At 38.2% G+C, this 27,967-nt stretch overlaps 1 protein-coding gene across 1 annotated transcript; it reads left to right on the forward strand.

The window, feature by feature from the left end:
* Positions 1 to 27,961, forward strand: LOC107743590 (STE20-like serine/threonine-protein kinase). Its single transcript, XM_016556922.1, has 20 exons — positions 1 to 150; positions 450 to 462; positions 6,514 to 6,539; positions 11,081 to 11,129; positions 12,040 to 12,189; positions 12,602 to 12,674; positions 12,810 to 13,004; positions 13,375 to 13,456; positions 13,547 to 13,678; positions 13,845 to 14,990; positions 15,071 to 15,201; positions 15,310 to 15,433; positions 17,247 to 17,426; positions 20,195 to 20,287; positions 23,515 to 23,644; positions 24,145 to 24,269; positions 24,365 to 24,553; positions 24,644 to 24,769; positions 24,911 to 25,024; positions 26,276 to 27,961. Exons 1-20 carry the CDS (start codon positions 1 to 3, stop codon positions 26,420 to 26,422), a joined length of 3,375 nt encoding a protein of 1,124 aa, XP_016412408.1. The 3' UTR covers positions 26,423 to 27,961.
* The last annotated feature ends 6 nt before the right edge of the window (positions 27,962 to 27,967 follow it).

Raw genomic sequence — 27,967 nt, forward strand, 5'->3', positions numbered from 1 at the left:
ATGTCCTTTTTCAATTTTCGGAAGATATTTAAGCTGGGCGCGGAGAAAAAGAAGAAACAGTATGAGCACGTTCACAGAGATGTCAACCCAGAGGAGGTTTGGGAGATCGTGGGAGAACTTGGGGATGGAGCCTTTGGGAAAGTCTACAAGGTAAATATCAACCAGTAGGTGATTGTGTCACCTGAGTGTATTTGTATTTTTCCCTAACTCAGCTGATTAATCTTAAAAGGTTCACTCCAAAATGTAAATGATGTCTATTATTATTAGTAGTAGTATTTTTTGTCTTTTCAAACCTGTATGACTGCATGTAGGACTGACAGCCCCAGTCTCCATTCAATTGCATCTGTGTTCCATACAATGAAAGTGAATGGTGACTGGGTGTCATTCTGACTAACATCTAATTTTGTGTTCCATAGATTTCAATTTAATGCTGAACTATCCCATTCCAGGTCTATTCTTATGGTTCATTGCCATATGATGTTATCATGACCAGCACTGACACTTTCTTTAAGCCATATTTAATATGGCTTCACAGTAGCATGAATAACTGTAGAAAATATGGTGTTTTGGCAGAAACAATTTTTTGACATGGTAAACATTAGGGGTCGACCGATATGTGTTTTTCAAGGCCGATGCCCATACCGATTATTACAGATCAAGTAGACGATAACCGATATTTTGAACCGATATATATATCTGGTGTAAAAATTAAAATTAATGTCAAAATTAAGAATAACAAGGGCTAATAGGTCGACCCCTAGTAAACATTTTAACAAGGGTGGTAGAGAAGTGAAGGATTTGATATGTTAGGCAACTTCATATATTAAACCGAATGAGATTCCCTTCTTAATTGAACATTAATTAGTTAGACAACAAGTCATACTTATTAGGTTCTTAGTTCGTGTGTTTTTTTGCTGGTGTTGCAGGGCCAGTTGTAGTTGGTAATTAAACCTCACACAATTCACACCATTCCTGTCATTCCCTGCTTCAGGCTTTAATCTGGTTGAGAATGTTTCCATACTGCTCCCGTTTATGGAATGCATTGTGTTTCTGACACCACAAGTTGGGTGTGACATACTAAATATATTGTACAAACACACATTGAGGTATCGTTTAGTGACAGGATTCATATGCAGTCAGATTAGTCTTTATGATTCAAAGACTAAAATAATCTGCTGTTTGTTATAAAAAACCTTTTGCAAAATATAATCGGTGTTCTCAGTATATGGACATCTTATTCTAAATTATTGTGGAAATATGAGTCATGTAAAGACATTGTCCGAAGAGAAAGTAACACTGTATGTGAATGAATGTATGTTGATCTAGAGCAGGGATCCTCAAATCTGGCCCACGAGATCCACTTTCCTGCAGAGTTTAGCTCTAACCCTAATCAAACACACCTGAGCATGCTATTCAATGTCTTCAGGATCATTAGAAAATCACAGGTAGCGGAGTTTGATCAGGGTTGGAGCTAAACTCTGCAGCGCATTGGACCTCCAGGGCAAGATTTGAGGAACCCTGATCTAGAGGGTGAATCAGCAGTGTCTTCCTGCCTCTGTTTAGCAGCCATGCAGTGATGCTAGTGGTGTGGGACACTGTGATAAACATCACTGTTACTTGTGTGGTTTACCAGAGGTTCACTACTGTTCCTTGATCTTTTTACTGTTTTTCTCTCCCCTCTCTTGCCTATAGTGAGATATACAGTGTGCTGTATCTTGTGCCTCTTTAAAACATATTCAAAGCATTAATGCACATTCAAGGTCAGCGAAAGATTCATCAGTGAATGTTATTCCATAAATGAAAAACAGTTGTTTGTCTTAGCAATCATTAATCCGAACACAATAACAACTTTCTTTGTCCAGTGACATCATTTAGGCCATGCTAGCTATTGGATACATTAATCAATAGACAAATAGGTATTCTGGCAGTGTTTATAGCAAACTCACATTCAACACGGCTCCATTGTGATATCTCACGCCCACCATTCAGTCATTTCCAGATGGACAAAATCAGTCCCCATCCTACATGTTTTCTTTGGCAAGTTTAGTATGTGGATTTCTGAGATGAGAACTGATTTGTTGCTAACTTAAAGTAAGCATGAAATTAGGGATGCACCAAATTTTCGGCCGCCGAAAATTGTCTGAAAGAGAAAAACGAAACTAAAATACGAGCCGAAAATATACATATAATAATATATATGGCGCGCCCCGCCCCGCTCGGCAGTGTTCAGCGCGCAGGTTTCACTCTCCTCGTCATTGCGCTGTTTGACGCTCCGCTCAATATTCCGCTCTATGAATGTGCTCGTGTACCGCTCATGCTCACCGGAAAAGCAAAGTCTGCTCAAATAACGCACTGACAGGAAATGTCTATGCAGTATACTTGTTCCTGTTTGCAGTAGCGCTACTGTGCTGTAATATGCTGTTGTACAGCTGTACTGGGCAACGCTGGTAAAATGATGCTACCTTCAGTGACGCTATGCTCTGCTCATATGCTCTGATAATAATAGCTTTGTAGGACTATACATTATTTGGATAATTAGTCAAAAAAAACAAAACATCTGATTCTGTTACATAGAAGTGAATAAAAATAATATATTGATAGGCCTATTTAATATTAAGGTAACACTTTACAATAAGGTTCCATTAGTTAATGTTAGTTAATGTATTAACTAACACAAACGAACAATGAACAAAACATTTATTACAGTATTTATTCATCTTTATTAATTTTAGTTAATGAGAATTTTTGTTCACTCTTAGTTCATGTTAACCCATGGACCTTATTGTAAAGTGTTACCAATATTAATATAAATTCTGTCCAGTTTTATTGTTACTTTCAGTAAAAGTGTGGTTATTTAATTGGCTTGTGTTTTTTTTTATTCAGTATCATTAAAATTATTGAGTTAAATTAAAAAAGTATTTAAAAATTATATTATGTAATCAAATAATAAATAATAATTACAAAGCATTTTCGGTTTGGTTTTCGGCCAAGTGCATCCAGAAGTTTCGGTTTCGGCCCAGAATTTTCATTTCGGTGCATCCCTAAATGAAATGACAGTTCACCTTATCCATTTTGTCAAAGCATGTTATAGATCTTACTGTGAACAATTCATCCAGTCATACGTTTCTTTTCTTTCTTTTTTTTTTATTTGACCTCATAATGTTTAATTAAAATGTCAAAACTGGATCTTTCATTGAAAACAACAGACTTCTTTCTGGTGAAGTAGGCACGAATTCTCCACTCATTTAGTCAGCTTAAACCCTGCCCCTCCATAGTCCACTGCGATCTGCAATCTCAAAATATAATCAACAACCAATGGACAGAACTACCGCCCCACATTTTTTTTCCTTTTGGATAATCTATTACAATTATGTACGTCACAGTACGTAAGAAAAGATGTGTTGTTTTCGTTATATTGTGAATTTAAGATTTGCTTGACTGGTGTATGACCTGAATTTGTTTTTTAGTTTTATTGACCAGTCTTTTGTCTTTCTTTAAACAATGAGATAGGTTTGCCATTGACCTGTCAGTGTGTATGCTTGTCTGTAGTACTATTACAATAGTTATTTACTCTTCTGATGAAGTATGACAAGAGTGACCTGCCCAGACTCACTGGTTCTGTGGAGCAACAATGGAAACCAAATTAACCCTATTTTTGTGGTTGTTTCAGATATGGAAATGCTGTGTTAATTTCCTGTTGGTCTGAGGGTAGAAACAGATGTGAAGTAGTGCAAAGTGAAATGGAGAGTGAAGACTTTCTGTTACAATACACTCTGACCCATTCGCACAGTTCACTGTACACTTGACCCTTTCCTTTCTCTGTCTGCTCCTCTGTGTTTTCGTGTAGCTGTAAACACTTAAGAGCATGATCCCAGAATAGAAACCATGTTCCTTGGCATAGATGGAAAGAGTTTGAATGGAATAACACGTTACACCCACCATTAGTCACTTCCTTTTTGAATAGAATATTCTGGAACGGTTAGCTGATGCAGACACTTAACACAACTGGAGGAGTTTAATTGGTTTTGTATTGTAACTCATAGGGATTACCTCAAAGCCTCATTGAGATATGGATTTCCTCAAACAGCCTCTGGCACGCCTCTAAATGAGGTAACCCTGTCTTGTTTCCTTCTGCTTTTTTAAAGAATAGATGGTGTTACTGATGTGTGTCAGTTGCAGGTTACAGGGAGGGGCTAATCTTTTACAAGACGTTTCCGTTTCTTCTTATCATAGATATGCATATCTCATGTTCATTATTCCATGAATTTCATAAAACTGTTACAAATGTGATATCTGTTGTTTTTTTGCTCAATCACATAGTATTGTAATAAATTAATTTGTAAGAAAGGCCAGTGTGCTTTGATGGTTATAGATTTCATTTTGAATGTCTCTCCTGTTGGAGTAAAGCTGTGAATAAGTGCTTTTGTAATGAAGTAGGTCAAAAGCAATAGACTAATCTCAGGGTACACATTCAGGAATTTGTTTCTTTCTCAGTCATTTTAGCTCTAAATTACATATTGTACACCAAAGTTCCTTTTTTTATTGATAGTTTTATTTGATATTCCTTTTACCACAAAGTGATACTGAGATTTCCTATCATGCCATTAAAGTAATACCTGTTTAAAATGAAGTGATAAATTAATACAAAGTAACATAAATCAGACAGTTCAGTGGTCATTAACAATGTATTTTATTTTTAAAAATACAATCTCCAAAGCTGCACTTAATATCAGATGATATTAAGTGCAAGGACTGCCCACTTAGGAAGGAAGAGGCTATCTGACTGATATGTAAAGCAACTAATAACAGATTGTTTTGTTCAGTGTCATGATTGGGGTGGGTAAATGTTACCACAATAACTGACTGGCGTTCACCTTCACAAACTTTTTGAAATCCAGCATTTAGTATTTCATGTGAGGCGCTTGTTGTCAGAGTCTTCAAGGACACAGCTTTGTTTCCTGGCAGACCACTAAAGACCGCCACACACTAAGCTCCCAGAAATCTGGTAGAAGTCAGCCAATCAGATTTAGACTTTGTGAAAGTGTATCCACTTTAGTGTGCCATATGCACAACCCTCTACAATGTGAGTAAATCACTCGCATATGCGACTAAATAATATCTATAATTAGCCATTGGCTAATAAATTCTTAGATTTTACTCGCCAGTGTGTGAGTTGGAGGCTAAGTATAAGTTTAGCACAGATATGTTTTCACTCGCCAAACACTCTGACTGAGCGTTTCAGAGTTTCACTCTCCGTCAAGCGATCTGTGCTATTTTTCAATTCATTTCAATGGATGCGCAGCTTACCTGTATTTGACGTACAGTAAACTGTAGTGTGAAGGTGCACGATTCGCCGTTGCTTTGCTGAGAACACTGTTTCTCACACACGCAAAGAAAGAGAGAGTGAGAGAGTCTTACATACCATGTAGAATTGACACGCTACATGTAAATTATATTCTTTGTTGTATTTTCCTGTAAAAATAATGGAGTTCATTTGGAATTCTTCAGCTTTTAAGAACAACCATTAGATTTCCGGTTTCTGTGGTTGAGGGCGGAACTAATGCGCAAACGGCAATCTCATTGGCTGGCGCTCACCTATTATCATCCCTGTTTTGATTTCAGCAAATCAGTCCAGCAAATCCTTTTATTTACAGAAATACTGAATGACCAACAATATCTTAAGCACCACCACCAGTCCTAAGCTCAGTTAAAATGACAAATATTCATTCATGCATGGTTACCAAGTTTTAATTCTAATTACTATAGTTCTATCATTAAAGGAGACATATTATGCCCCTTTTTACAATATGTAATATAAGTCTCTGGTGTCCCCAGAATGTGTCTGTGAAGTTTCAGCTCAAAATACCCCACAGATCATTTATTATATCATTTTGAAAATGCCTATTTTGAGTGGAAGCAGAAACACGCTGTTTTTCGGGCCTGTCTCTTTAAATGCAAATGAGCTGCTGCTCCCCGCCCCCTTTTCCAGAATAGAGCTGCGCCATTACAGCTCGGACCCGCTAAAAACATCTGTTTTGGTTCTGACTATCATGTTTATCGTGCTGAAATCGTGCGTTTTAAACCATATGAGTTTAAACTTCTTATATACGGTTTTCTGAGCACACACAACCGAAGCATGCACACAGAAAGCGGCCACCATACAGCATGTGAGTACTAAACTAAGTTCTCATTCACACACAAGTTTAAAAACACACATGAGTTACAAAAAGTGGGTTATGTCTGTGAAGGTAAACAGCTGAGAAATAAATCGCATGTTGACTCTAAACAGTGTTCTGTGCTCGTCTGTGCAGCCAAACACAGAACAGTTAGCATGTTTTGCTCAAACTTTCACCATGGCATTAGAGCTGGTAAACCGTTGTCGCTTGCGAAAACAATGACGGTGCCGTGGGTGTAAACTTACAGATTAAGGGGCAGTAATATTATAATGAGATCCCTTTGCCACGTCACCAAGGGAGCGAAATCAGACGCGCTCGTTTTCTCAGACGCTTGCAGAAAAAGGCTTACCAAGCAAACTATGGGTGAGTGACTCTTATTAGGAGTGGTTTGGTTACTTCGGCAGACACACACACACACACACACACACAGTGACCTCTGTAGGAGGAGTAGGAGTGAGAGCACACTTTTGCCTTACTCATCAAAGAGTAGCACTATGCTGTTGGTTAAGAAGTGTTTGTACACAAATCAAACTGGGTCTTGCTGAGTTTTACTTACTCTCACATACTTGCAGGCTATTAAAGAAGCATAATGTTCATTCTGGGCTTTGTAACAATTTTGTAACACCATGTATATGCCATTGTTTTGAATTTTGTATTTTTACTTTTTTTTTTTTTTTTTTTTAAGCTAACCATTTTTTCCCAATGAAATCTCATGTGTTATGATCTAGTCAAATCCTAATGGATAAAATCAAGCCCTTCCCCATATTAGTTCTTTCTCAGCAGCAACGTTCAAAAACGCATCACAGGATTTCTTTAAAGGGGTGGTTCATTGCGATTTCACTTTTTTAACGTTAGTGTCTAATGTTGCTGTTTATGAGACATCATAAACCCCGCCCTCGGGAAAAGGCAGCAAAGTGGGCGAGGCCATGCTGCACTTCAATAATATCCTCTGCTTCTCAATCGGGCTCAAACTGATAAGCGATATTAAACAGTGTTGGGAGTAACGCATTACAAAAGTAATAATATTACAGTAGTATATTACTTTTTGCTGTAACGCAGTAATATAACGCATTACTAATCAAATTTGGGTAATATTATTACTCGTTACAATCTCAGTAACGCAAGTTACAACAACATATTTTAACTCAAAATTAAGTGGTGAATTTACTAACACCGCAAAACAGCACCAGAGAAAAAATTCCGCGGGTAAAATAGTTTGTCTATCTTCTGTTGCTGGAATTAGATGGTTGAGATGACTGCAGAGACGGATTCTACATTTGTGAGATGGACACACTCCTGTTATTTTCAGTTCATCGGAGAAAAGGATAAGAATGCATAGTCAGGTGCAATATGTGCAACACCAAACTCTCAACATGGAGAAATAGCACGAGTAAAACCTAGAAACACCTAGACTGGTGCCACTAACACTAAGCTATCGGAGAGAGAGCTGCGGGGTCGGAGAAGAGAAAAAGACGGCGGACGAGCAACAAAAATTAAGTTTAACTAAAAATAAAATCTGTTTTTATTAAATCATAGTGTATATATAAAATGAATGAATATGCGAAATATTTGACTTAAATAGCCTAATTAACAGATTAACAAAACGAAAGGAAAAGACTGAGAGATAGGCTATGTTGCTGAGTTTGGTTCATATGCTATTTGTGTGGCGCGGCGCTCTACGAAAGTCCAGGGAAAGGAAACCGAGATGACAGAAATAAAGTAAACACATTGCAGTTTCAAATGATCTGTATGACCAAAAATAACAGAGTATTTTTTTGTTGTTTGTTTCCGCTGTTCGATCGCGCCGGCGCCTCACGCACACACATACAGCATTGCAAACGTTGCAGCCTGTTCATTATCAGAATAAAATACAGTCAACCAAACATATAGATACACTGGTTAATTTAAATAGTGCGTAGCCTACTGCGTAGTACAATCCGTGTCGATCAGCCTGAGCTCGGGCCAAACACACATTTGCTCATGTGACGAGGATGTTTTTTAAGTGCGTTAAGTAAGCTTGGATTACATAAAGCATTCAAATACATCGCAAATATGGACACATTTAATGGATTAATGCCGAATGAGAGAGGTAGGCTGCGCGAGAACGCCGTTTGCTTTCAGTTTCGCATTGAATTAGCCTAATTCATTTTGGCTTGTTTAGCAACTTATATTTTTCATTCTTGTTTTCTTCTGAAACCGTTCAAAATAGCCTATAGGCTAGGTATTGTGTTTATTGTTTGTACATGATAATATTTCGCTTTATTTACCAGTGTTATTTATGAATGTAATAATGCGATTTGTGCTTACTATATTTTTTTTAACTAAACTACAACGTAACATTAATGTAGACCTACATACCGGTATCTAAATATGATTTCATATTTTATGCTATATAGACCTACCACATTACACTCCACTGAATGTAGTATGAACAGCAATAAACTACATTTTGGCATTTTACAATACTTATGTGGATATTTTGGATGAAAGTAACTCAAAAGTAACTCAAAAGTAGTGTAACGCATTACAATTCAGAGACAGTAATATTGTAATGTAACTAATTACTTTCAAAAGACAGTAACTAGTAATATATAATGTATTACATTTTGGAAGTAACTTGCCCTTTTAAAAAAACGAAGCATTAACACATGTTAGACTGCACCCCATAAACACAATCAAGCCTAGAAAAAACCCAGTGAACCACCCCTTTAACAATTTATAAACCTGCTGATTTCATGTTTCATAATTTAATACTGAATAATGACAAAGGCCAGGCTTAACAGCTCCATATTAGTCTGAAATAATACCTCTCTATTCATCCCTGTCTAGAGAGTGGCAGTGGATCCTGTTTTTCTGCCATAGAGCTCCCAGGATAATTACGGCAGGATGGTTTCATATGATCCTCCCCACTGCGGTTGGCATGTATAGAAGGATAATGGCCTATTTCAAATGACCAGAGAAAGTGCTCATGAATTAATTAGATGCAAGTCCAGTCTGCTTAGCCTGGCTGCTAATAAAGAGACATGGATGCATAGCTCATAGCAGCACAAGCATGCTTCTTAATGCGTAGAGAGATCGTTCCTACAGTCAGTGTCAGCTGAGTAAAATATTCATATAAAGCTGGCTAAAATCTGCACAGCAGTCAATTATTTGTCACATAACTCTCTAGTCTCATGTCAGTGTTCATAGTTTATTGAGACACAGTAACAGTCAACATTGTGTGGAAGAACTGAAGAGGTGTGTTTAATAAACTAAGTTCTCTGGGTTTGTGATGAGATTGCGTATGACTGTAATTCTCTGTCATCTTTGTCTACTCTTCTCTCATGGGTGATAGCATGATATAAGGTTTGTATTGATTTTCCTGCAGCACCTGTTACCTTAGGTGGTGTATTAATGACCAGCTGCTGTGGTCAGTGTAATATGATGGTGTTCACTTACATAATGCTTTTATCATTTCACTCAGAGTTTTAGGTTTCATATATGACTGCACTGCTGTTGGATACCATTATCCAATATACCAAAAAATAAGTGAATGCTTGGGTAATCTAATAAAACTAGTAATTATGTTAGCAATTTCACAAAATGCTCTCATCTCATCATCGGTTGTTCTAATGATACCTGAGAGGGGCATTAACAAAGACCTCTGAACAGGTTTGTAAGGGAAGTCATTTTAAACATTATAGCCAAGAGAAAATTAAAGGTTTTTTATATTTGACTCATCCTTGAGTGCCTTGGTTTTGCAAGGTTTTTAGGAAGTCATTATTGCTTTGAATAGAAGCTAGAAGAAACCATTAATATGCCCATACTGTACCCAAATATTGTGGTAGATATATTTGTGCAGCTATTAGTGTACAGGACTTCTGAAGTTATGTACATATGGGAGCAACAACAAAACATGGAGGAATTTAAAAATACAGAGTGGTACATGCCCCCAAAAAATGTGATTATGTTCCACAAACAAAGCAGAGGTTAAAGGGGTCATATGATGCTGCTAAAAAGAACACTATTTTGTGTTAACATTATTGTTTCTCCTCTATGCCCCGCCTTTCTGAAACGCATCAATTTTTACAAAGCTCATCGGTCTGAAAAAGCGAGGTGTGCTGTGCAGAGGCGGCGGATTCGACGAAGGAGCGTCCGGAGGGCTTGCGGCAACCACATGTGACGATCCCGGGCTGGACTCCGCTTCGTCCACGGTGAAAGCCGATCCGGTGATCCACAGCGCAAAGTTGTAGTATTTCCTCAGCAACCAACACGGATCCGCTCCAGGCATGTCGAAGCAGATACGTCCTCTTTTGGAAGGCCAAACAAAGTAGTTTCGCTTTCACAACGAATCACACAGTGCCTTCACGACATGGCAGCGGCAACAACAATACTACAGCGAGAATAAAAGTTACGCTCCTTTCTTTGCGTGAACATTTGGGCGGCGTTATGCAAATCTTCCCACATAGTGACGTAGGTATGTGGGGGTGTGTTAGAACGAGCCGTTTTAGGTAGGCGTGGCTGACTCTTAACTTTTATAAAGAATATCTCTTTGGATTTGACACTTTAGTCTTTGCAACTTTACAGATCTTCTTTATGCACCAAGAGCTTGTAACACTCCAAAGAGAAAGGAAAAATTGAAATCGCATCATATGACCCCTTTAAGGCCCGTTCACACCAAGGACAATAATTATAATGGTGACTATAAGGTTTTAATAATCATTGTAAATCTATGAGAATAGGGTCAACATCACAACTGTAATGATTAAAACACAGAGGAAAATGTACAATCACTTTATGTGATATGTTAAACTGTTACCATTATATAAAATTACTTAAAGTAAACTCTGCGTGCAAACTGTGGCATCAGTGTCAGTCTTAGTTTATTCATCTTCTTGATCTCTTTCTTTCACCCCCTTCTTTAGATTCTCATTGAGTTTTGTGCTGGAGGAGCGGTAGACGCTGTGATGTTGGGTAAGTTTTATGGTCTTTGTTTAATTGAAGGAAATAGAAGGCACTGTGGTCGTCTCAGTCTGTTCTACCGTGCGATGATGTTCCATTCCTCCAGACCTCACTGGCACACCAGCACGCCGTGCTCATTTTTGCCACTGGACTGGACCATATAATTATCAAAGTCAGACTTCAAGGAGTGGTTAGGCTCTTTTTAAAGCTACTCAGCCCTTTTCTGTGTTGGTTGGAAGCGTCAGATCAGATCTTTTCGGTGATATGCCATGTCAGCAGAAGTAGATTTTACAAGTTTTTCATGGCTTTCAGTGGTATTAATTCAGCCAAAAACAATGCATTAATGCTTAACAAATGGTCCCATTTCCAATCTTTTCATACAGTGTCATCTGTACCATTTACAAAAGCGATTTCCAATCACAAATCTCATCACCATAGTTGATGGAAAACCATTTCACAACTGTAAACAATGTCCTGTAAGAATAAAACCTCTATCTTATGACTGTTTAGTCTTCTGTGATGAAAATCTGGCCTCTTCTACATTTAGCCTGTAAGAGAGGTGTTGCTGTGGAAGGTGTTCTTATGATGCAAATGCTTTTGTTGACTCACTGTTTGTGCTGTTATGACTCCTTCTTTTGCCTTCTGTCTGTTCTGTGAGGGCCTATCCCAGCAGTGCTGCTGTGATAAAGACCCGTTCACATTGCTTCAGTCACAAGGAAGGAGTGTGCTAGTACCTAGCCAAAAACAACAACAGAAAATAATTCAACAGAGTCTGTTAATATGAGCCATAGCCCTTTGTCACTGTTACATTGTAGTTTATTTGCCTAGTTTAACTTAAATACACATCACTGCTGATAAAATGTGCTTGCTTAGCAGTGACTCTGTTTACAGCCATTTTGTATGTATATGTGTGTGTCTGCAGAGTTGGAGCGGTCATTGACAGAGCCTCAGATCCGGGTTGTGTGTAAACAGACGCTGGAGGCGCTGACTTACCTCCATGAGAATAAGATTATACACCGGGACCTGAAGGCTGGAAATATTCTTTTTACCTCAGATGGAGATGTGAAATTGGGTAATAGCTTCATGAAGTTTGCTTAAAAACTATCTTTTTTATTTTAAACTATTTATTTATTGATTTTTTTATTTACGAAATTATTTATTTCGTTAATAATATAATGTGTATATATATTTTCAAGTAATACATGTATATATGTATATTATTTCAATTTATTTAGTTATTTTTATTTACATTTTCTTTTTCAAATATTCTCTGTAATTTAATTTTTTTTTAAATCTTGTCCAGTCAAAAAGTATCAGAAATGTATCTTTAGCAGTTAATATGGGCGTATTAAAGACAACTGAAATATGTTCATTTTAGCTTTTAAGTTTGCTTATATTAACCAATTTAAAATTAGGTCGCTTTTATTGCATATTGCTGTCAGCCATACTGTATGTCTCTAAATTTGATCAATGTTTCTTCTCAGCTGACTTTGGAGTGTCTGCGAAGAATACAAAGACCCTTCAGAGAAGAGACTCTTTCATTGGAACACCATACTGGTTAGTCACAACTCTTGCATTGAATAATGAGATCTGTCACAACGTAAGAACAGAGCTGTGAATATGGCACATAATAAGCGGATTTATTCTCAGTTGATGAAAATCCCCTCCCTCCCTCTCTCTCTTTAATGTAAGGATGGCACCTGAGGTGGTGATGTGTGAGACGTCGAAGGACAGACCGTACGACTACAAAGCAGACATCTGGTCCCTGGGGGTGACTCTGATCGAGCTGGCACAGATCGAGCCGCCCAACCACGAGATGAACCCAATGAGAGTCCTGCTAAAAATAGCAAAGTCTGAGCCCCCCACACTCGCAACTCCATCACGATGGTGAGAGTTATGACTCACAGTGCCGTGATCTTCCACATGTGTCAATACTGAAGTAAAATGCGATTAACAATATAAGCAATATTGATTGTTTCTGAGGACAGAATATTTCAGTGAGTTAAGTTAAAGGGTCGTATTTGGAAATGTTTTGACTGATATGATAAATCGTTTCCCAACTGAAAAACTATAAATCCAGACTGGAGGCTATTGAGCTGAAGAATCATTTAAGCAGTCGCCCACCCAGAGTCACAACACATGATCAGCCTGGAACTGCACAGCCTGTTGCTTAATAGTTATGACTGTAGTACCCCAAATGAAAAGCCCCTTCACATCCAGCACAGGCTTTATGTTGTTCCTCCTCTTTGTTAAACAGGTCTCCTGAGTTCAGTGATTTTCTGCGGAAAGCACTGGATAAAAATGTAGACAACAGGTGGAATACATTGCAGCTCTTACAGGTTGGGCCATCTTGTATTTCTTGATGCAATTCAGTTTAAAGGATGAAATTAAAATGAGCAAGATAGTGATCAGCCATGGTCTACTTTCAGCATCCATTTGTTTCAAATGTGATGGATAACAAACCACTGCGAGAGCTGATTGCTGAGGCTAAAGCCGAAGTGTTTGAGGAGTTTGACGAAGCAAAGGAGGAAGAGGAGGAAGAAGAGCCAGAGTCCCAGCCGGTATGAACATGACCACTTTAAGAACGTAGAAACCCATTCAGAGAATCTGAAATTGTCATGATAATATGGTGCCTTTTGTTTCCATGCAGAATTCTTTGATTATCTGCATGCACAGCACACAGTATTTTGTTGCTGCAGTCACTTTGTCTCTATTTCATATATGTAGGTGGTGCCTGGACACAAACGTGCATTATCGGACACCAGCTTTGGCAGCTCGGAGGATGAGAGGCAGTGTCAGAACACGCCAGCTCTTGAGTCGGTCACGGAGAAGGCTGAACCTGAAAGAAAACCCAGTTCAGACGATCAAGCTAGTGATAAGACCTCCGACATGGTGGTGGACGCCAGCGAACCCAACCATGCTGAGGATGAGAAGATGAATGAGGCCAGTCCATCAGACACAAGCACTGAGGAATCACGTTCAGGTCAGGAGGCCATACCAAAACACGACGAATCTCACACACCTGTGACCACAGAAGTAGAGATTTCTGGTCAGCCAAACCCTCCAGTATCAGACGACACTGTCCTCCAAGAGATTGTAACCGTCAGTGAGGAAACTGGGGAGGAAGAAAAGAAGGAAGTGAAGGTGGAAGAGCCACCAGAGAAGAAAAAAGAAGAGTGTAAAGAAACACAGCAGGAAGCCAAAACACAAACCACCACAGATGAAGAAGAGGAACTTACCCAGTCTTCAGATATAGCTGAACCAGAGAACAGATCTGCTGGTGTTACTGAAGAAGCCATCACTGAACCAATTGAGGTTACAGAAAAAACTGAAGACAAAATTGAGACAGAGGAAGAAATGAATAAAAAGGAACTAGTGGAAGATGAGAGCACAGTACCCTCACCACATGTCCCAGCAGAAGAGTTAAAGGAGGAGCAAACTGAAACTTCACCAGATGTTTCTACAAAAGAGGTAAAGGAGGATCTTCCTCCAGTGGCAACAGAAGACCAAGAAAAAGCTGGAGATGAGGAGGAGAGTTCAGAACCCAAAGACGATCTTGCAGCCAAGGGGGTAGATGTAGTAGAGGACAACTCCGTGAATGAATTCCCTGTTGTTGTCATCAATGGTGTAAAAGAAGAGGAGGTCAGTGCAACAGAGGATCCTCAAGAAGCACATGAAGACAGACCAGTGATCCAGAAAACACCTACCGTGCCTGAGAGTGACCAGAATTCAGAGGTGGTGAAACCTGATGTTGAAAAGGAGAAAGACTCTGACTCAGGCAGCAGTTCTGCTGCAGATACTAACAGCATTGACATTAATCTGTCAATCTCCAGCTTCCTCTCTAAAAGCAAAGAAGGATCTGTTTCAATACAGGTACATATAACTGCCCAGATGTGCTTGAAATTAAGGTCCTGGGATAAAATATCTTCACTAAACTTTATTCAATCCCACAGGACACCAGGCGCCAAAAGAAAACTCTGAAAAAAACCCGCAAGTTTATGGTTGATGGGGTGGAAGTCAGTGTCACCACATCCAAGATTGTCACCGACAATGACACCAAGAGTGAGGAACTGAGATTTTTGAGGTATATAAGCTGACTTCAGTTACTGTTTCTAGTTAATTTGCGATAGGCGAATGATAATGTATCTTGTTAATGCATAAATCATATTTTAGATTGTTTGTTGTTTTGTAGGCGTCAGGAGCTAAGAGAACTGAGGCTGCTGCAAAAAGAGGAGCAAAGAGCTCAACAGCAGCTCAGCAATAAACTGCAGCAGCAGAAAGAGCAGCTCTTCAGACGCTTCGAGCAGGAAATGGCGGTCAGCACCCTCATTCCCTCACTAGTTTTGTTTACATTCAACATTGTAATCCATTGTCATACACTGTTTATTGTACACTCTTATGTTTTGTCCGTAAAGAACTTTGTTTTCTTCACTGCACTCAGATGTAGCATGATGCAGGGACACAACAAGATTTATTCATATAAAAGGCTAACCATCTCTCCCATGTTAATCTGAGATTTTGTCCTAACCAGCCACCACTGTAACAAAAAGTGCTTGGTTTCTGTTTTTGTAATTTTGTGATCTATAGCTCCATCCAGTCAAATTTGGACCAAAATCTGTCTTCAAATAGCTTTTTATTAAACATCATGTAGGGGTGTGCGATATCACGATTTTTGATCGTGGGCAATTAAAATGTCTCCACGATCTGCTTTTGAAGAAATATTGCAGTATTGTGCTACAGCGCACATTCTATCAGTTGCAGTTCTGTCGCCTCCGTCTCAATATGCTGTAGTATCAATATGCTGATGTATCAGCGGTAGAGTTACACTCACGGGACACTGCACTTGTTTGCAGTCACAAAAGTACATTATTTGCATGTGCTTTAAAGCCTTGCCAGTTAAATATTTCATTTACGTGCTGTTCTGACATGCACTTTTTCTGAGCGCGTACACCTGAAGTGTGCGCACACTAAAAATCCCGTAAAACAGCGCCTGATTACTGGACTGATTACTGGTTATCTTTCGCGTCTGATTGTGCAAATACTGTCGATAGCACGAAAGATTTACATAAAAACACAGTTGGTATGTCTAAAGTGAAAGTAAACAGTTGAGAGAAAAGCGGACATGTGCCTTTATATTGGATGCGTGCAGGTCTTAAAGCGACAGCAGACTAATAGTACTAAACATCCTGCCGCTTGTCATTAAAAGGAGAGTTCACCCAAAAATGAAAAGTCTGTCATTATTTACTTACTCTCATGTTGGTCCAAACCTGTATTAATTTCTTTCTTGTGCTGAACACAAAATAACATATTTTGAAGAATGTGGGTAACCAAACAGTTGCTGGTCCCCATTGACTTTGATAGTAAGAAAAAAATACTATGGAAGTCACTGGGGACTAGAAACTGTTTGGTTACCAACATTCTTCAAAATAACTTTTATGTTCAACAGAAGAAAGAAACTCATTCAGGTTTAAAGCAACTTGAGTGAGTAAATGATAACAGAATTTTAATTTTTGGGCTTGAATGCTAGTGCTAAATACACCTACTGTACCTAAAAAATAAAACACCGTTTGTTTTATTTGTATATTATTTGTATATGTAATGTGTATCTTTGTTCTTATTTTATAATAACAAAAATAAAATAATAACAAAGATTTGTTATATCCACCCACTTTGGCCTAAATGTCTGCCATTCTTTTTTTATTTTATATTTTGTTACCTTGTAAGGCTTTGTTTTTAAAATAGGGAAATTAGTTTGGCTGTACTGCTCGGACAACTTGCAAAATAGTACAACCAACATGACAAAGAATCCTGATAAAATCGTGACTCATGATTTTCCTGAAAAAAGTCGTGATATGATATTTTTTCCTTATTGCCCACCCCTAACATCATGTATTCTCTGATTGAAAGCAAAATGACAGCCATCAACAGCAGAAAGATTAGCTCCAAACTCCTTACATTTGGTAAGGACTCAATTGTAGCCTTTGTTTAGTATTTTGGTTGAGCTGCTCACTGTTAGCTCAGGTTTAACAGCCTGATGATGTCTCAGAGGGACACAAGTACAAAGCTCAGGTTGCTTGACACGCATTCATGGTCATTTACAGTAATTCCTCTTTCTCACTCTGTCTCCAGGGAAAGAAACGTCAGTATGACCAAGAGGTGGAGAACCTTGAGAAACAGCAGAAACAGACCATAGAGCGTCTGGAGCAGGACCACACCAACCGGCTGAGAGATGAGGCCAAGAGGATCAAAGCAGAGCAGGACAAGGAGCTCTCTAAGTTCCAGAACATGCTAAAGAACCGCAAAAAAGAGGTAACCGAGAATGAGAGATGCAGAGTCTGATGCACTGTATTTGCTTTGCATGTATTTGTTCATCAGACCGTGACCTGTTAATTGTTGGTTCTAAGGATGAGCATTTAGAGTAATTTAACAGCCAAGTACACTAACACTTAAAAAATAATAATAGTAGTAATTGCTTACACAAATTTATGTTAAAAATGCAATATTCACAAATGTTAAGCTTTATCACAATTTGGTGTTGAAAAAATATCTTTAACAACCTACGCTTTTTTTTGGGGGGGGGGGGGACGCTTTTCATAACTGTTGGAGTCTATAGCAGGCAAAGGTGACAGTCTATTTGTGAGTAGTGTTTGCTAGTCAACGAGTTAGGAGAATGAGTACTTGACTGTTGGATTACTCATGCTCAACCCTAATTAGTATGCTTTTAGCAGCTTTTTTTTCATCCTTGTTTTCTGGGAATGCAAAAGCCAAACAGACACTCTTGCATTTGGCTAATGCACATTGGCAGCTTTGCTTCTGAATCACAATGCCGCTGCAAATGGAATTGATTTTTTCTCATCTGTCCTCTTAGACACATCTCAGCAGTGTCTCTTGCTTTGTATTCAGTCTTGTAAATGCAAAGCCGTTATTTTCTTATCATGTTATGTTTGCCTAACGAAACTCTGGCTTTCACATTCAGTTACCTCCATCCTCAGAGAGGCTGCAGAGACAGCTTTAAATGTTAATCGGGTGCTAAGCAATGGCTTAAAAGCAAAATAAAGGCTCTTTTCAGTTCATCTCATCTTCCTCCTGCTGGTGTTTTCAAGTGTTGCTCATGAATGAAGGGATTTCAGTGCATGCATGGCTTCAGGGAAATGGGGAGTGTAGTGTGGATCTGTGACTGGTCTTATTTGCTTTTAGGTAGTGATGCATGATGCATTTGCTTTCATAGTCAGTAACATCATAATAATGAATCACATTTTAGCTGTCTCTCGTTGCAGCATGATTATCAGCCAGCATGATACATGCTCAGAGCGAGTGGCAAACTGTATATTAGCACTATTAGAGTCTCTCTTATTTTCTCTTTTTGGTTTTGGTTTTTCTTTGGCACTTGTACTAGACAGCTTGCTCCTCTCTAATGTGGTCATATGCATGAATAGAGTGCCTTAATGGATTCAGATAAGGCAATGTTTCATCTCTCCCTCTCTTTCTCCCTTTCATGACACACTGTTCAAATATTTCTTGATATTTATTATTTCTACCTATGAAGTAATAACATTATTATTATTATTATTGAGAACAAGTGCATGTAAAATGACTGTTTTTACACGTTTTTGATATTATGTTTTTGTAAGTGTCACTAATTATGTTGCCTGTGTGAGTGTGATGTAATGAGTGGAGATCAGTGCTGTGGTGAAGGGCCTCTTCTCTTGATAGGAACACACTGTATTTATAGACTATGTACTAGAGAAGTTTCCGTTCATTTGAAAAAATACTGTTAAAATTGACCTTCATTGCAAGATGCACACCTCAATTGCAGAGCAGCAGATAAAGTAATATACAGTATACAGTACTGTTCAAAAGTTTGGGGTTAGTAGGATTTTTTTCCCCTTTATACTTCTTTATTAAAACGAACTTATGCTTAAGCATGGATTCATTCAATTTATCAAAAGTTACAGTGAAGACATTTGTTATAAAATATTTTTATTTCAAATAAATGCTGCTTTTGAACTTTGCTCATCAAAGAATCCTGAAATGTAACAATGTCCACAAAATTATAAGCAGCACAACTGTTTTTAACATTGATAATAATATGAAATATTTCTTGAGCACCATTAGGATATTAGAATGATTTCTAAAGGATCATGTAACACTGAAGACTGGAGTAATGACTGCTGAAAATTCAGCTTTGCCATATTAAAATAGAAAACACAGTTATTTAAAACTGTAATCATATTTAAATTTTAAACTGTATTTTTGATCAAATAAATGCACCCTCGGTGAGCATAAGAGACTTCTTTCTAAAACATTTTTAAAAATCTTACTGACCCCAAACTTTTAACGGTAGTGTATATGATATTATAATATATTTACTTTTAGAATGGAAAATATTACTCAATTTGTGTAATATTTATTCAAAATTCACAAATGTTTTTACTTAAAAAAAAAAAAAAAAAAATCAGGCTAGGTTAGACTACATACTGTATTGATCTGTCACTAAAAGTAAGTGTTAATATTTTCAGTTGGACATTGACTGGCATTTTTGAGAACGAAGGCATTCTAGGGTCAGTTCAACAGTTTTGATCCCACAGGGAAATATCTTTCTGTTTCCTGATCAAACTGACAATTTGACATTTTGACACTTGACTTCTCATGCTGATCTGCTGAAAACAATGACCTGCTGACACAGTTCAGCTTCCTTCACGAAATATCAGCAATATAGAGGTGTGCATCTTTTAGAGATTACTTTGAAGGGATCTATATTCTGATGGCTGTAATGGTTGTGTAGGTAAAAGAGGGATCTATATTAGCAGCTGTTAGTGGGCTTTCACTGTTCTTCGGCTTCTGAACAACTCTTACCGGTAGTAGCTGATCATGGGCTGTTGGAATCATCTTTATATTAACTGCTAACCCAGTCAGACATCATCAGTGGTTTGGGGATGATTACCTCTGAAATACTAAACAGTAAATTAACCCTTCCTGGCAGACTTTGCATGACATTCTTCGACTAATGAATTACATAATCAGTCCCTACGCAAGTAAAGCCTTCATTCCCAACAGTCTGCATGCTCACACTGTAGGTCAAACAAGAGGTCGGAATGTCCCCTAAACACATAAGAAAAGAGCTCATGAAACGCTTGAAGGAAGACCTAGCAGTCATTCAGCATGAAGAGGTAATTTAGTTACCAGCTATTACACACACACACACTTCCACTTCTGTTTTCTGCCCCTCTGGTCTTAAATTGTAGGACTGACTAAAATCAAGGTTATTCGTTAAATTTCCTGTTTAAAAATAAACTGCCATCATGGGCATTGATGGAGAGTTTGTCCTCCCTTTGCTGCCAAATCATCTTCCAGTCTTCTGGGAAGGCTTTCCATTTGGTATTTGATCATGGATGCAGGGATTTACTCCCATTCAGACACAAAAGCATTGATGAGCTCAGGTGATGGGACCTGGCGTCTGCATTCTGAAACATTCTCAAACCCCTATTGTAGGGCAAAAAAGCTCCGGAATTGCAGTACTTGTTTGTAGGGCTGTGCAATTTTGCCAAAAATTATAATATATAATATAATAATATTAGCAGTGCTAATAAATTATTATTATTATTATTATTATTATTATTAACACATTTAAAGTATTAAACAAGATGAGAAATATTACTAATGCAATATTTCACTGTAAAATTAAACCTGTATTTATGGAAAGAAATATAATTAATTTTATTTTACAGTATAACTGTAAAATTACAATATTTATGGCTGTCTTAATTTCTTGATTTTAATGTTAAACCATAAAGTTCTTATTTTGTTGGAAAACCGCAGGAGACCTTAAAGCTGCTCTTTTGTTGACAACTGCCAGTTATTTTAGCCGATCTCGTCAATGTTATCTACTTTCTGATGGCTCATCGACTTCCCATCAACGTTCCCACGTTATAAGCGGCCCAAACTCAGAGCAGATGCAGAGATGAGTTCCTATGATGCAGCATCTGCTGCAAACCAAGACGCTGAAAACATCAGATCATGAGCTGCTCATGTGTAAAAGAACACAGTGCTGTGCTTTACTCTGAAACATGCAGCTCACTGATTTTATGCACCTGTTAGAAATGTGTGTTGCTGAAGTAGCCAAAGCGGTTAACAAAAAGGGGGGATATCCACATACTTTGGCCACATTGAATGTTGCATCGGTCTCGAGGATTAAAACTAAAAGACTAATAATGACTGCTGCATCTCATCACGCATGTCAAGGACGACAGCTGCACTAACTGATCATGGTCCTTCAGACTCACCAGCTGCTAAACCCGCTCTCCGTCCATCGTCTGGAAGAACTGATTTCACTGCACGTGACCCAGGAAACTAACAGATTAGTGCAATGAGAAGACTAGATGATATTGTGATATGTGTGTCTGGTTTGCGTGCGATACGCTTGAGTGCTGGTGTGTGTCCCTGTTCCTGACGTGGTGGAGTTGGCTGTGTTTTGCTCCACAGGGTGTGGCCCAGGTTATGATACAGTCTTTTCAGTTGTCCTCATGTGCTCTGTTCAACGCTCAGATGCAGGATGTAAGTCTCCACTCTCCTCGTGACTCAACCCTCTCACATGTGCCCGTCCGTCACGCAAGAAACAGAGCAGATGCACACACAAATGCACATTCACAGTGTAACAGCTGTAATAGTTTAGCTAACTTGTAGTTTAGTAATTAAAATTGTATTAGCTTACAAACTTTAAAACAGGAGAAAATAGACCAGAAAAGTGTATACAGTCCAGTATGAAAATGAAAGTTGTCAGCACATCTCTTTGGAAGTTCATGTGAACCTCCCTGGAATCAGTACACTGTTGTCACATCTGAATTATAGTGTATATTTGCTGAGTGACACTAGCAGAACTGATTTGATTATGTTCTACACGCTTCCACTGAAGCACATCTCTTTGTAACAGTGCAGTAGTGTTTGAATGTGATGTTGACGGCACATGCGGGCAGGAAGGCTGTCTGTTGTTTTGGAGTGCTGTCGCTGTGTTGCTGCAGTGTCTCAGTATCTCTTCTATCTGCTCACTCTCTCATACTGTTACTGAAACTCTAGTCAAGTTTTTGTGCGTCACCTGTGCTGCTTTTTTTCTATGTGCCATTGAAGGCCAAGTTCAAAGCAGGAGTCGAAGATCAGAGTGACTTTTTAAAATGCATTATGATGATGATGATTATTATTATTATTGCATTAGCTTATACATTATGTATGTATTAGGGCTGCACGATAAATCGCATGCGATATTTAATGCGCATCTTGTCAGTAAAGCCGCTTCTTAACAGTATTGCTCTGGTGGAGTCATTTTTCAATGTTATTGTACATGTCTTTTAGGCAGGCCCACATGGATCTGACCGAATTAGAATGCATGTAATTTATAAAATTATACAAATACTTTCACTACCATTCAAACGTTTGCGGTCAGTAAATATGTTTGTTTGATTGTTTTTTAAGAAATGAATGCTTTTTATTCAGGCAAGGTCAAGGATGCGTTAAACTGATCAAAAGTGACAGTGAATACATTTCAAATACAGGTAGATGCTGTTCTTTTGAACTTTCCATTAATCAAAGAATCCTGGAAAAATATCATGATTTCCACAAAAATAAGCAACACAACTGTCTTCAACATTGATAATAATAAGAAATGTTTCTTGAGCACCAAATCAGCATATTAGAATGATTTCTGAAGGATCCTGTGACACTGAAGAGTGAAGACTGGAGCTGAAAATTCGGCTTTGCCATCACAGGAATAAATTACAAATTAAATGTATTTAATAGGAAAGTTATTTTAAATTGTAATATTTTACAATAGTTCTTTTCACTATATTTTTGATCAAATAAATGTAGCTTTGGTGAGCGTAAGAGACTTATTTCAAAAACATAAAAAATTTACCAGCCCAAATCTTTTGAATGGTAGTGTACAACCTTTTTGCATTTATTAAATTGTTTTGTTCATTTCATTTAGCTTTCAGCAACCAGTAAAGTTGTAATACACATTTTACCATGTTTTAATCCATCCTGATGACTCTCCCCCCTACCACCCCCAAATCAGCACAGAAAATATGATAAAACGTCAGTCAGGGCCTACCTTTAGGTTGTTACGCTGTACTGTGACTTTATATGTATTGTTAATCTATTCTCTAGTTCCTTCCTTTCACAAATCTTTATCCATTTATCATGAATTATCAATGTTTTATCTTTGTTAAATGGTTTAAGTGTGTGACTTTCATCTTAATGCACTGTGGTAATGTTCAAGTGAACTTTGCTTCCCCTCGGAGCATGATCATGTACAGTCACTAATTTACAACACCAATGTTGTTTCTGTACCCGATTCCTCCTCCTTCCTTTCTTCCTCTCGCTTGTTCTTTCTCCACCTGTCTCCTAGGAGCAAGAGTTTCTCCAGAGGCAGCAGCAGGAGCTGGATGGAGCTCTGAAGAAGATCATCCAGCAGCACAAACTAGAGATCGCCACTATAGAGAGAGACTGTCTCAACCACAAGCAGCAGCTCATGAGAGGTCAGGCACTCTATAAACAGAGGCCACTCTAAATATTCTTGCATTTATAATAATGGAAAGCATGTTGGTCTCAGTTTTTTGTTTGCCTGTAGTATGACCTCTTAAAAAACCTTTTGTGTTAAATTGTGGTTATGTTCATTATAAATAAATTAGCTGCGCATATATGGTGATAAGAGTTTTCTAGGTCACACTGTCAACTCCAACCACAAAGGAAACAAGCTAAACATGTTACCGGCTTCTACAGACAGTAAAGCTCTCTCTAAACTGCATGTTATTTTCAGACAGGGGTCCAATTATAAAGGCCAGCCATAAGTCTCTTGAGGTGCGGCCCAGATCTCATTTGATGAGACGTGCGTGTGAAAATGATTCCAGACAGGCCGTGTTGAGATTTGCCGTCTATGATTTGTAATGAACTGTATGACTTTATGTCTGCAAACGGTCTGGTTCTAATGGCTGAGAATCACTCTATTTCCTCTTTTCTTTGGCTCACAAACCCACAGCTCGGGAGGCAGCCATGTGGGAGCTGGAGGAGCGCCACCTGCAGGAGAAACACCAGTTGCTGAAGCAGCAGCTGAAGGATCAATACTTCATGCAGAGACATCAGCTTCTCAAAAGACATGACAAGGTGAGACCTGTCTGTCAAATCTATTCAGTGAATCAAAGACTGGTATGTTTAGTAGCCACTCTCTGACTGTTTATTCCCACACGACGGGTCATCAGGAGATGGAGCAGATGCAGGGTTATAACCAGCGGCTGATAGAGGAGATGAAGAACAGGCAGGCACAGGAAAGAGCTCGGCTGCCCAAGATCCAGCGCAGTGAAGCCAAGACCCGTATGGCGATGTTTAAAAAGAGCCTGCGGATCACTGGCACAGGAACACCAGAGCAGGACAGAGAGAAGATCAAACAGGTCAGACCCTCTTTCAGAAAGCTTTGTCAAGATCAGAGGAATCAGGCTTGTTTTAAGACCTAAGGGTGTTTCGTGCTTTATTTCGAGCAGTTTGCTGCCCAAGAGGACAAGAGACAGAAGAATGAGAGACTTCATCAGCATCAGAAACATGAGAACCAGATGAGAGACCTGCAGCTGCAGTGTGACTCCAACATCAGAGAACTTCAACAGATGCAGGTCTGTAACACGCATATATACAATCTTACTGTCGTCCTCTTTCCTTGGTGCTTGCGTTTTGATTACATTTACTTTTAAATTAAATTATGCTACCCTCTATCTTTGGTTGTAACATCTGATTTGTTGTCTTTTTGCCATCAGAATGAGAAATGCCACCTTCTGATTGAGCATGAGACTCAGAAGCTGAAGGAGCTGGATGTGGAGCACAGTCAGGAGCTGAAAGACTGGAGGGAGAAGCTTCGGCCCAGGAAGAAGGTATTCGGATTTCATTTCATTCACGTTTCATTCATCCAATTAAACCTGATCCTTTCAAGTGCATATACTATATAAAAAACAAACCTAATATATACAGTGTATATATATATATACAGGGGTGTGAAGTAACGAATTACAAATACTCACGTTACAGTAATTAAGTAGTTTTTATCAGTAATTGTACTTTTTTGAGTAGTTAAAAAATTGTGTACTTTTACTTTTACTTGAGTACATTTTAAGTGATGTATCGGTACTTTTACTACGCTATTTTCCTCCGTTTGTGGTCGTTACATGCTTATTTTAATTAAATTTTTATCCATCAATGTGATTGGATAGAGAGTAATAGGTCTCGTGACTTTCGTCAAATCAAATTGTGCATAGAAAACTTTAACCGCCAACTGTTTATCATGGCTGCTGGAAGCGCATTCTTCAAGCATCAATTCCATCGCATCTTCCGCTAACTTAATATGTTAAGGTAAATTTCGGATTTCTGCTTACTAAATGATTTACGCTTGCCTATCTACACGGCCTGAAATTTGGTGTGAGGTTGCGGGTATTGCATACAGTGTTAACTCCCGCAAGTGCCACGTTCGGTAAATTCCCACTCACTTATGAGACGCGCGATCTGCGCTGCCTCGTCTCTCTCTCGCTTGCGTTCTGCAGCAGTCAATTGGATAAGTCGTTGTTGCTTTTCGAACTTGTTGACTTTTGACGAGTTTGAGCGCGTGATACGCGCTGTGAAAAGTGTGTTGGAAACACAAATTGAGGACCAAATCTGCACCTTATTGATGACCCGTGGCGTTAATATACTGCATCTGTGCCAGCGCCTGATGTAATAAAACTGCAGCTCGTTAATAAACGTTTTTTTTAAAATCCATTTTATACAATCCGCCTTCAGGAAAAAAAATTAACTTAAATGATTTTAGCAAATGGCTGCAATATAACAAAGAGTGAAAAATTTAAGGGGGTCTGAATACTTTCCGTACCCACTGTATATATATAAGCTGAATTTTAGCAGATGTCACTCAAGTTTTCAGTGCTGCTTAATATTTTGTGGAAACTGATTTTAAAAAATTCAGAATAGATGATCAGCATTAGCAACATTAAAATATTATTAAACATTTTGAGCAAATATTAGAATTAGATCACAGTATTCTGGAATGATAATATGCCTTCTCATACAGTATATTTTGAGTGGGACTGTTCATTGTAAGTTCACATACTGTATGATTCTCTCCTGCTCTCTCTTAGGCTCTGGAGGAAGAGTTCACACGTAAACTGCAGGAACAGGAAGTCTTCTTTAAGATGAGCGGAGAGTCCGAATGCCTCAATCCCACCACCCAGAGCAGAGTCTCTAAATTCTACCCCATTCCCAGTGTGCACTCCTCTGGCTCTTAATCTTCACTGAGCTTTATCTAAAGTGAAGAAGAGCTGTTCCAGTCATGAGCCCATTAGCCTTTTAAAGGTATGAGATCAGAATAGATGCATGGGGTTGAAATGAAATATAATTTATACCTGAAAGTTGGAATCTAACAGTAATGAAGGACAAACCTTATGCATTACCTAGACATGCTTTTTTTGCCACATTGAATCCAATGGATTAACATTGTGGTATTCTGTACGTTGTCTTCTAGTCATGTTAATTTGTGCTTGAGACGTTAGCACAAATTAGCAATGAATACACTCAGGCAATATCATCTTGTCTTTGTGGAATACATAAATAAGACAGCCTTAATGAGGGTTGCATGATGCCCATAACAAACATAACATCACAGACAGAAAATACCATTTAAAGGGTGAGAGGTCACATTTAAAAGAGCACGTGGACACACTCCACTCAACAGTGTAGTCACTGTTACACTCAATTCTCTAAATGTTGCACAGCTAGTAAATGAAGCTTCAGTGCTGTTATAGTCTTGTAGCAGCTGTTATGTTGTATTTTTGGCCTATTCTGTTTTTAATGTCCACGTAAAGTTACTTTTAAAACAAACTTCTCATTTTAACTCTTTCTTTTAATATTTGACTTATGGGTAAAGATATTTGCAGTCGAGGAATGTAACCCGAAAGATGACATTGCACACTTTAAAACAAAAAACATATGCAGTAGTGATCTCTTTAGTGCATTAGGAAGGAAATAGTGCCCAAATATTTGTATACGATGATGTCATTTCTCATTTGGCAAGTCACTTTGTGTTGCAGAGTACCCAAGTTTATTTTTTTATAAGCAAATTAATTTCACATATTTGAAGAAAAATAGGGCAGTCTTTGCCTTCTTGAATGTTTCATATATGGTGTTAAAAAGTTATTTATGGATTTAACTGAAGTTGAACGTTTTTATTTTTGTTAGTTTTTTCCCTGTTTCATCGATATATAAGGGGAATATGAACTTGCACATGTGAGATTGTTTATCTTAAGTTCAGGTTTTTTGTGTCAGGTGAAGGACACATACTTTGATAGATGTAGAGCAGTGTTTAGTCCATTGCAGTCTGCAAAAGTGTTTCAGTGGGAAGACATTTCTCACTGTTGCTGATGATTCAAGCTCTATTTTTGATAACATGTTTTGTGCAAGAAATTACACACCTGTATCTAATCCATAATATGACATGCTGTGCTTATATACTTTTTGCATGCTGAAAGAAATCCCAAATGCTGTACTTTACCAGAGACATTAACTTTTTGAAAAGACAATGCATTTTACAAAGGCTGGTTCTAAAAGTTGGTGTTTGCACAACCAGTGCATTACAAATCAGGATATTTGTTCAGAGACCGAAAGAAAGGGCCGATATCCTAGTGTCCTACTGCTGAACAGTGACCTTAACCTCCTTCAGCACTTCGATGGAATATCTGATGCGTTTTTTTAGGTCAATTTATGTATCTAAACGCTTGCATCCATTGGTATACTGTAATAATGCTGTAAATAAAACTCATTGTATTTTCTTTGAT

This window comes from Sinocyclocheilus rhinocerous, unplaced genomic scaffold, assembly GCF_001515625.1.
Source record: "Sinocyclocheilus rhinocerous isolate Xijiao unplaced genomic scaffold, SAMN03320098_v1.1 scaffold677, whole genome shotgun sequence".
NCBI classification, from domain to species: domain Eukaryota; kingdom Metazoa; phylum Chordata; class Actinopteri; order Cypriniformes; family Cyprinidae; genus Sinocyclocheilus; species Sinocyclocheilus rhinocerous.

Excerpts from the sequence above, each read along its gene's own strand:
- LOC107743590 (XM_016556922.1), top strand. The coding sequence starts at position 1 with ATGTCCTTTTTCAATTTTCGGAAGATATTTAAGCTGGGCGCGGAGAAA. Across the intron at positions 13,005-13,374 it reads CTCGCAACTCCATCACGATG|GTCTCCTGAGTTCAGTGATT; the intron begins GTGAGAGTTATG and ends TTTGTTAAACAG. Across the intron at positions 13,457-13,546 it reads ATACATTGCAGCTCTTACAG|CATCCATTTGTTTCAAATGT; the intron begins GTTGGGCCATCT and ends GTCTACTTTCAG.